This window comes from Geospiza fortis, unplaced genomic scaffold, assembly GCF_000277835.1.
Source record: "Geospiza fortis unplaced genomic scaffold, GeoFor_1.0 scaffold16, whole genome shotgun sequence".
Classification (NCBI taxonomy): Eukaryota; Metazoa; Chordata; class Aves; order Passeriformes; family Thraupidae; genus Geospiza; species Geospiza fortis.
In genome coordinates, this window is record NW_005054302.1 from 5901715 (window position 1) to 5912655 (window position 10941).

Here is a 10941-nt window from a genome sequence, read left to right on the forward strand (position 1 = left end):
AATTGATGAGGTGTTCAGTTGTTATAATAAAAAGACACTGAAAGGCAGGTTTTGCTAACAAGTAACTTACACAGATAAACTTTCAAAGTCATACTGTGAAGTCATGAAATATCTGACTTGATCAGTAGCATGTACTTAGCCATATCTTGATGCTCTTTTCTATCTGTGGCACTGAAAAAGACCTTTTTATTTTGTATGATCCATTGCAATAGAATTTTTGAAGTTAGTAGTAATGCTGGTGTAATCATGGTAGTCTAAAAATGCAAGAGCTGCAAGCTGTCTGTGGAGAGGTATTATCTTCTATTAAATCAGCTGAAATAGCTGAAAACATAGGCCTACTTTTTAATTGTTTCCAGTTTTAGCATCTTGTCTAATAGAAAGATTAACTCTGCCCGCCATCTTTGTTCTTACTATATTTTTGGATTTTTTGACTATGAGCTTTTAACCTACTGATATAAAACACATTTCTGACTTACTGATGAATGAGGTTTAATATTGCAATATTGCAAGACTTCACTGCTTAAGAGTATTCTGTGGAGTACTGAATCAAGGAAAAGTCCACATTGAAATGACCAATGACTAGCACGGAACAGATATTTGAAATGGTGCAAGCTTTACTTATATAATTCACAATTTCATAACAATACTTAACATTTGCAAATACAAGTTGATGTCTGCAACAATTACCTTTATAGATGTAAACAGATCATTCCACCACATTGCCACAAATTCATGTGTACAGTTAAATGCTCACAACTGATGATTCATACTATAAGGGAAGTCGGACAAAGTAACTAACCCAAATAACAAACAGATTTAAACTCGGTTCTCCTATCCCAAACTGGATTTCAAAATATTCACCATTGCAAAAATAATTTGTAAAAGTGACAAATATCTGTGCAAGGAAATTTCTGATTTTTAGAACAGGTGTGGGACACATTATCACACTTTATTCTGAAAGAAACTTCTGTAAATGTCAGTGGAAGGGTTTTTTGGTGACTTTTTTTTGTCTTTCTCTTTTTTTTTTTTCTTCTGAATAAAGTGTCCAGGATTCGGTTTGAAGTCATTATTTTCATGCAACAAACTTAATTTTTTTCTCCAGTCTACTGAAGAATTTAATTAATAAAGTTTCTAATGAAAAAATATATTTCTATTATGCGAAAAAAGCCTATAATTTGAATTTCTGAGGTAAGACTCTATCAAGAGTATCAGTCAAAACAGTGATGGTGATTTTCAGTCACCCAATGAAAGTTGCCTGACATCTTAGATGCCCTAAGGTGACCTGGCTTGACCCCAAGGTGCTGTTCTGCAGGTGCTTTGTGCTTGCTCTTTACAGATAGGTCTGATACCCTCAGTATAAGGCATCCACCTATAGGCCACTGAATCAATTTCAAAATCTTTGTGGAATTACAATCTCGGGGCAAAACTTATCCCACATGCCTGGAAAAGTACATACACCAGCTAAAACATCCAGAAGGAGAGGTCACGTATAAAGCACGTGACAGGCACGTGCTTACACAGGCAAGGGTGACCCTGCCAGTGTAAGAAATGGAGGACAGGCTGTGTATCCTAGAGCATCTTGAATGTCACTGAATGCAACTGAATCAATACCCTTTGTAAAGCCATCCACATCTAGGTGACTTGGTTGTGAACTGGATCCTGCCCTTGAAACTTAATCTGCCAACACCAAGCATACCTCATTCAGATATTGAACTGTAAGCACAATGCAGATGCAGCTCACCATCAAGCTTTGGTTTTAAAGGAATTCTGTGATTTTTAAGTTTTGCAGTCTCAGAGTTAAGTGCAGAGTTGGCTCCATCATGAAATGTATTGGAGAGTTTGGATTAGTCTTCCGAGCCTACTTCCCTAAATTCTTCCTCAACAATTTGGGACCATATTTCTGAACCTGCAGTATTAGAGATGATCATTCTCCCTAGCTAGACAAGTCCCTTGCTTTACCTTAGTGTTAGAGCAGGGCTGCAAAGAGCATCCCTTCTCCAGTCATGCAATGAGCCTACTGTGCATTTGGAGGTGTTACCATCCCACCCTCTGCACAGGTAGGAAATCTGTCCTTTCCAGAGTGCAGGAGGCTGTGCATCACATGAGGTGCAGAACAGGAGCTATAAATGGCAGTTGGTAAAGAACATCAGCTTCCCCCAGCTGCCTCCTCTCTCTGGGCCACTACTGCACCACAGAGCTAATGGGGATAGGCTGAGAGCCTAAACCAAATTTGTAAAATAACTTCTACGTGCTCTCACTATGTTACAAATGAAGAAAACATTTTGCCAAGTAAAAAACACTGTACTAAGTTCTTTGGGTGCAGAGCTGATTCATTATAATGCACTTTCTATGCAACAGGCATACAGCCACACTACAGCAAAGTAAGCATAGACACATAAAAGCTGAAGAAACAGAGGACAAATCAACTTGTGCTATTTGGCTTTAGGCAAAAATTAAAGCGAGCCATGCTGAAAACCTGTAAGCTTTTCCTATGCTGCCATGACATCTGTCTTTGAAGACTGAAAAGTCTGACAGCACTGCTTGCAGAAGCTTTTCAGTTTAATGTGGGAAACTATGCATGCAACCAAAATTAAATGTGTCATCTACAATGGTTCAACTTCCCTTCAACATGAAGAGGGCAATGAAGAGGTGAAAAAGTCTCTGTGGCATTTGCAACATAACAAAGAAGAGAAAAATAACAGGAGTCTGAAAGTTATTCTAGTTAAATATTTCTTTTCTTTGTGTGTGTGATCATATGCTTGCAGATGCTAAATACATTGTCCTAGCAAGCCAATATTAAGAATCATGGTTCTATTCTGCCTTCAGCATCATGTGTGCAGCTCCCAGAGGAGTACATGGGAGATGGGCATGATAAGGCAGAATTCACCATATATTCTTATTCAAACCAAATTCCAATATATTTCTCTTGCACTGTGATTTTGAAACATGGAAAGGGGACAGTTTTGGTCAAGAAGCTGTGCTGCTTTCAATTAATTGCATTTATCCAAAAATGACATGCTGCATTAACACAGGGCATGCTTTGGAATACTAATTCAGCTTTTTGGTTTTGCAAACGATCCCATCAGTCCCTTCAATACAGGGACTGGAAAAGTTCTTTTGAAGATAACATTTATTATGCACATCAAAATGCTTCAATGCAAACAGGACAGGCAAGATAACACATTTTAAAAGCTTTCTTGTTTTCCTTTTTTTTCCTTTCTGGTGAACAGAAACCTTTTCTATTACTTTTCATTATTATATTTTACTCGCTTCTCCTAAGCTTGGAGCTATTTATGGAAATTACAGTATTCATGTGTGAGAGCTTCAGTCAAAGGTATCAGGATTGGTTTGAGAGGAAAATTTCGACTGAAAGCTTGTAATTCACATCGTTCTCTTCTCAGCTTGGCAAAGTTGAAGGTTAACATCATCTGTTCTAGACATTTCAGATTAGTCACAGAACTTTTCTTGGTGGTTCAGTGCCTGGTCATCCAGTCAGAGGAACAGTAATCCATATGGAAAAATTAGCTCAATGTTACTAGACTGGTGGTTAATACTTGAGCCTTAGTTAGGAATGTTCGCAGCATCTTGGGACTCTTTTCTTCCTTGATCAATTTCTTAAAATAGGATTCTTCATCAGAGGCTGAAAAGAGGAGGACTGTACTGAAGTATATTTTTTTCCATCACCGAGTCTTTTTTTTTTGTTTTTTAGGAAAAAGATACATATATTTAAAATTTCTCATGCAAAAATAAAATTAAAAGTTACACAATTTGGTTAGGAGTTACATTCTGAATTCCTGTATAGTAGTTTGGTTGTTTTCTATCCTGGAATGATAACCTTCAATGGGAGATTTGTTAAGACATAATTAATGCATAAATGCTGATGCACACTGCTGAAAATCTGGTAATTAACTGTATTTTTAGATAGAAGATGTCTTGATGCTTTCCTTTGGATTACTTTAAACTCTGCATTGAGTTAGAAAAATTCTTTTTTTAACACCTACAGAATATTCCTTCCCATTTGAGACACAGTTTATTAGGTTAACATATCTTGTCTAAATGAGGCAGGTGAAAAGGGCAGTGAACTGAGATGTAAAATCTTAAAAGCGGTCACGTAAAGGTCACCCTTTGCCAGTTGGCTTTGATAAACATCAGCTTTAAAGGGCATGTCTGACTTCAGAGGAAAAAAAAAGTTTAATATTTTGTTTAAAATACAGATTTGTAAGAAACAACTGTTTTGAAAAATTGTGAATTAAAAATGTAAATGAATGAAGCAACTCATTCTCCTTTGCAACCACTCTAAAAACGCAATAATCCTGGAAAATCAAATTCCAAATCTATATAGATTTTATTAAAATGATAAAATGCTGAATGAAGAATGCATCTACTAAATTCATGTTTTCATTCACAATTAAGAATAGATAATCCAGTTTTGACTGGCTGGCTGAACCATACTACTTAGAGCTTTAGCTCTTGCTAAAGTCAATTACTGAGTTTATAATTTACCAAGAAAAAGGGACACTGGCATTCCAGTAATCTCATTTTATACCCTCTGTTCTATTCTGTCATTTAAAGGTTTTGGGTTTTTCTTCCACTGTTCTGTGAGTCAAGATATATCAATTAGAGGTTGTAAGAACTCATAACTCTGAGACTTATTTTAGAAAAAAATGGAGAAGACTGAATTAAAGAAAAAGTTACCACAACTCAATTTTTAAAACCTGATTTCAAGTGAATAATTTTATGAAATGCATACCAAAAAAAAATCTGTGCAGACATGACAGACAGTATAATTAAGATATATGGCTCTCATCCTCCCACCAAACTAGGAACTGGCAGACTAAATTAGATCATAACTAGAAATGAGATTGTGTCACACACCAGTATAAGCATTAAAAAAAAGAAACACCTTACCAAAATTGTAGTGACAACTACTGTTCTATTCTCAATGGCTGCAGTGTCATTTCCAAGTGTAGGTTCATGCTGAATCAAAACTAATTTATCCATGTCATTCCAGTAACCAACCTGCAAAACAAAATGTATATCATTTGCAGTAAGGTCTACATTCTGCATAACAACAAATATAAACTACTATAAGAACAAAAGTGATCCAAAGACGGTTTTGTCCAAAGGAAGCGCTGTCAGGTTAGATATGGGACTATGCATCTATCACCATGGGTGTACCCCTTGCACCCCTGCTGCACAGAGACAGACCTGGTGTCACCTCCACTTCGCTGCTCTTGAATGATCTGAGCTACTTACTTCAACCAGAGACACAAGGTAAATCCCATTTTCATTACCTTGAAGCCTTCCTGGGGCATAAACAAGATATAAGAATTTTTTCTCCCCACAAGAATATTTTCATTTATTAGTCCTCCAGATCTTTTGGTTTTAGACAGAGGAATGAAAGGCATCTGGATGACAGTTTTGCAATCCCACGGCTGATCTCAATTCCTTGCTCCATCATGGGCTTCCCAGGAGACCCCAGCTCCGGGATTTATACCAGGCTTGTTCCACTTAACTGCTAGCACTGACCTTTTATTACCTACATTAGAAACCTGTTATTTGTGCTTTTTTTACACTCACAGGACAGACAGTACCAGCAGCCAGTGACTCAGCTCATGCAGGATAAGCATCCCTCCTAGAAAGGTGCTTGCTCTTCCCACTGACTGCAAAGCATGGTGAGACTGAATTTTTCATAAATATATCTCTGGGAAGTGCCTACAGGGAGGTGGAACAAATTGGGTTTTTCTCTCCTTGGCTGCTTTTAGGCTGCATAACCCTTCCCTGAGAAGTATTAAGGTAAAACAGTGGCCCTTGTTCATTGCTGGCAGTTAATTTCTCTAGAGTCAGATTTGAAGCAGTTGTCCTTGTAATCCCATGGAAGAAAATCACCAAACATATTCTTTCCGCCTTCTTGTCCATTCTCTTTTCTACAGATAGATCATGGCTGTCTGCGCATCCACTGACAAGGCTGCTGGGGCTTTTTCCTCTGAGCCAGCACTGACAGCTCCATGTCAAATGGAGCACATGAACACAACATGAACACAAACCTGTCAGTAGCACAGCGTTCAAATCCCACCTCAAGGGGCTCCCCTGCTTGCTGAGAACCTAATGAATTGGGAGGCTGATCTTTCTTCCCAGCATGATTTAACAGACACATGATCTAACAGGTTTCTATCAAAGAGATGCAATTGAACCAGGCACAGCTCAGTTTCTGGCAGCAGCTGGGGACAACCCCTTGCTCTCTTCCTTGATTAATTAGGAGTTCATGAGACCAAGAGTTGGAAGAAAGGAATGCCTTGTTTATCTTACTAGAAGAGGAACAGGAATTTCAATGGAAAGTGGGCTCCAGGCAGAACTTCAATGTCAAGCAAACATGCACAGACTGTGCATGCACAAGTTCTGGTATGTTTAGTTGAAATATTCCTTTTCTTTTTGAGATTGCTCTTACAGCACTGGAGCCTTGATTTAGGTGTCTGCAGCTAACAGGAAGTGTGAGCAGTGCTGATATAGTGGAGAGGAAGGTTTTCTTCCTAGTAGTATGGACTTCTAACAAATATTATTTTTCAGCCAGACAGCCAGACAGCCACAGATAAAATTGATTATTGAAAATGTGGAGTTCTTGTCAAAAAAATGTGACCAGCTAAAGGCAAAATATGCCCACCAAAATCTGGCAGTTTGAGGACCTATTATGATAGTGAATCATGATTTTTCATTGTGCAATTCTTCACTGCTATAAAGTTCAGAAGGAAATCAGAAAATTAATGATATACTGTGCTACAGAAGTAAGTACCATATGAAAATTCGGACAGAGATAAAGGCATTATTTGAGAAATGACAGGCATCTTTTAAAGGAATTTTAGCTTTTGTGCATTGGTGTGAGCTTGTATGTATTCAGTGCTAACCTGCACTAAAGTAACTCTGAAACTAGATTACTGAATAAATATGAAAGATATGTCATGACACTTGTATAAAAGTATAGAGATACACAGTCAGTCTGAGAGCACTAAATAACAGTATGCTTTCCCATAAATACCTCAGCTCCACAAGGAAAAAAAAATCTCAAAGGATAGGATTGAATTTACACATAAAAATACCTCCAATTCTATTTGGGTTGCAATTGAACTTCATAGCAGTTGCATCCACTTATACAGAGGCTGAATTTATCTTTTAGGGAAAAATACTGCAAAAATATTTGCCTCAAAGTAAATTTGCCATAACAGTTTGGATTTGAATGAACAGGGTCCTTTCTGAAGGCCTGTGCACCTTGTAGTAACCACTGAAGTAATCCTGTTGGAGCTCACAAGCCACTGAGACCAGGAGAATACGGAAACATTCTGATAACTAATTTTCATGTGGCCAAGTTGGAATTCAGAATCCAAATCTTAGACTGTCTAATCCATGCAATGTAATGTATATACTTTGTCCACTTTTTCTTTTCCATTTTTTTTTTCATTTTATCACCTACATTAGACCAAATGACTTCCAGAGGTCCCTTATCATTCAGCATGCATCCTATCTGGTGATAGGATGCATGGTGAGTGACACAATTACAGAGTTACTGAGCTGGGAAGGGACCTCTGGAAGTCATTTGGTCAAACCCCTTTGTTCAGCCTAAAGCCAGCTGCCCAGGACTGTGTCTGGATGGCTTCTGAATGTCTCCAAGGATAAAGACTTCACAACCCCCCTGCAAACCTATGGCAGAGCTTGGTCACTCTCAGAGTATGAAAAAGTATTTCCTAATGGTCAGAAGGAACCTCCTGTGTTTCAGTTTGTGCTCATCGGCTCTGGTCCAATGCCTGGGCACCAGTGTAAAGCCTGTATCACTTGATCACAACCCTCCAGTCACAGGAGCCATTCCATTACATCTCTGTGATCCTTGTCCTCCTACCCTTTCCCCTCACCAGCAGGTTTTGTTATTGCTCTGCAGAGAAGAACCAAGTCAGGAGTGCTGCATGAATGAAACTAATGTGAGCATAGGCTAATATTTCCTGTTTTGCTAAACCATGTGGAAGTCTGCCTCTGTCTAGCTGTGCTATTTTTTAATGGTCTCTTCACATATTTAAAGCTGTGGGCAACAAAAATCACTTTTCTAAAGATTAGATCCGTGCATTACTCTGACTGGAAAGGCAGCTGGATGACTCATAAGTCATGTTATGTTGGACATGAGAAGAAGACATTAATAGTGAAGGCCTCTTAGTTCAATTAAGTACAGTCATTTCTCACATATTATATAGGATTTGTCAGGCTGGACTGCAGAACTGGTCCAATGATCACATATTAAGCACTATCTAATACATGAGAAATAAATTCCTGTGAGAAGCCAGATCTGTCAAAGCTGTTATGACTTGTTATGTCAAATACAGGTAAATACTTAGGAGTAGCAGAGAGGCATGACTGAATGGTAAGAAAAGCTCCTTGGGCCTCTAGTACAGCTCAGACATAGCTCCTCTGTTTGCAATCACCCTCCCCATAAACTGCAGGCAAGAAGAGAGGAAGGAGACATCCCTGCAGTGGTGCCAGACCGACACCTCTCCCGTAACAGGTGACAAAGCTTGAAACATCAACCCTTTTCAAAAGTTTGCTGACAAGTAAATTCCCTAATGAGTTACTGAAGTTGTGACCTAATTAAACACATCTATTTGGACCTTGTCTTCCCTCCAGTACAAGAGGGAACAGGGGATGGAAAATGCATAATTCACTGTTTCCTCCAGTGTACCCCAGCCACCCATATATCCTCCTGGCTGGCAATGGTGTGGCACGGAGACTGGAAGGAAGCAGGGCTGGTAGCAAGATCAGATACATTTTTTGGCACAAGACAGCAGACTTCCCAAGAGAGGAAAGACAAACTCACCTTTCCCAATTTATTCTTCAGCCATCTGTCACACTTTCAAAAGACAACTGCACCAACAGGCCTTATATGCAGGCACATGCTTTGCTTTGGTCTGCGGCTCTATACTGTGATATAGTGGCAATTTTTTCATCCAAGTGTGTAATTCTGCTCTGGGTCTGCAGTTTAGCACTCTGCCTCCTCAGCTCTGTGGCAGGTAACTGTCTACAGGGACACACAGTTCACCTGGTAGTATTTACTGCACTTGTCACCTCTGGCCAACAGCAGAGGACTATTTAACTCAATTTCGATTGCTTTGGCCCTACTCAAGCAGCCATGAGTACCCTATTCACTATCACTGCCCCCTTTTCTTGTTCTGATGACCTCACAAGCAAAATAAATCAAAATTACTCAAAAAAAAAAATCCTTGACCTTGAGTATGTTCTCTGCTTTTATTTGTTTTATACTATGATAAATGGACAAATTTCAGCATAGAAGAGAAAGGATCAACAAAGCTTATATTTTCAAAGTGATTGGGCTGAGTGATAATGAGCATTCAGTCATGAAGGATCTGCTTAGACATGTATTAATGTGCATTTGCTTGCAAGCAACCAAGCCAATCAAGCACACAGGATTAGATACTGCAATAAATTTCAGAAAATGCAAGTATTCAGGTCATTCTCTCTTCCTCCTCTCTCCTCTTCTGTCCCTTCACCCTTAAAAGCCCAGTGTTAGTTACAGCCTATGGTTCATGTTTGCACAGAATGTACAAATCAACTTGCTTAAAAATACAAGTAATTTTCAAGACAGAAATCTTGGGATAAGATACAAGAAATACCTACTATTCAGAATTCTGACCATTTTCACCCAGCAGCCTAGCAACATGGCATCCAACTGATATTCATTAGTATGCTTGACTGACTGACATCCCACCACTCCAAGATGCACACTTGTTTTTGTGTTCCCCAATTTGAGGCACTGAATCATGGTATCTAGTAGAAAATGCAGCTAAAACTGCTTTCACCAGAAATATGCATGTACTCAGTGTATTATACCTTTTCCAACTGCAGAGTCCACTTTAATACGTCTGCATAACCATTTCATCACACACAACTCATTTATATGGTATGAGGAGAGCAATGTCAGCACATACCTTCCGAGGGCCAGTATTTTTCAGCTCAAAGACATCCATGGTGTAGTTGACCCTGCGACCGTAGTGGTCGAACTGAACATTTCCAGTCAAACCTTGTATTCGAACCTACAAATGGAAGAAAAACCATTGTGAAGATCCAGTCTTATGTTTTTTACTTCAAATGTCACAGAGCAGTACAAGTTATCCTGGCTACATCCTTAGCTTATGATAAGAACTCTACTGTAGAACAGTTCAAAGAAATAAAGTTGGCTGCTTTCTTTATATTCTTTTTTCCTGTCAAACCATGCTCAAAACAGGCTTAGATATGTCAGTATCTAACTGCTAACAAAGACACAAAGTGGACCTTCCCTTCTTTCATGCTGTGAAGATCAACACCTTCCAGCTGCAGGTTCTAAAGAGAAATACATTTTTTACTATTCTCATCACTCCTGGGTTCATATGAAAAAACCTAAAGGAAGTCTGGCCCGAGCTCACGTGTCTTTTTACCTCCCACTCCCACTTGACAACAACCTTAGCCCCAGCAAAGCAGTTTACTATCAGGGAAGATAATACAGGGCTAATATGGATAGGGCTTGAAAAGGGTGTTCTCAAAGCATTAGAATGAAGAAGGCTAGATGTGAAGCCTTACAACTGGCTGCGGCAGTTTTCCACCACCAGTGCCTCAGCTGAAACCAGAACACTTTTTCTTTCTTTCAGCACTTTATTGTGTCACTGAAGGATACCCAGCTGTCATCTTTGTCCCAAAGAAGTCATGGCCATATTGCTGATGGCTTTGATTTTACCAGGATCTGGCCATGAAAACCTCTTTGGCAGAATTTGAAGTCTCATGCTGTCTGCCTGAACACAGAACCCTGACTTAATGTTTCTCTCAGATTTTTACAGATCTCTGCATCTGCACAGAATATGTGAAGCATACAAAATGCTTTATTTCTCTCCCTAAGTCAGGATGTGGCTTGAAATC

General features: G+C 39.0%; 1 protein-coding gene across 5 annotated transcripts in view; it reads right to left on the reverse strand.

Moving 5' to 3' along the window:
* GRIA4 (glutamate ionotropic receptor AMPA type subunit 4) overlaps nt 1-10941 on the reverse strand; it is a 216891-nt gene that overhangs the window by 58755 nt on the left and 147195 nt on the right. For 4 of the 5 annotated variants that reach the window (XM_031065982.1, XM_005417712.2, XM_005417713.2 and 1 more), the window contains exons 8-9: nt 9981-10085; nt 4909-5019 (exon numbers count right to left, since the gene is read on the reverse strand). In XM_031065982.1, coding sequence (XP_030921842.1) covers nt 4909-5019; nt 9981-10085 — 216 coding nt within the window. Of the gene's footprint in view, nt 1-592; nt 3641-4908; nt 5020-9980; nt 10086-10941 lie in introns of those variants that run through there. The other variant, XM_005417714.2, reaches the window with a different exon arrangement.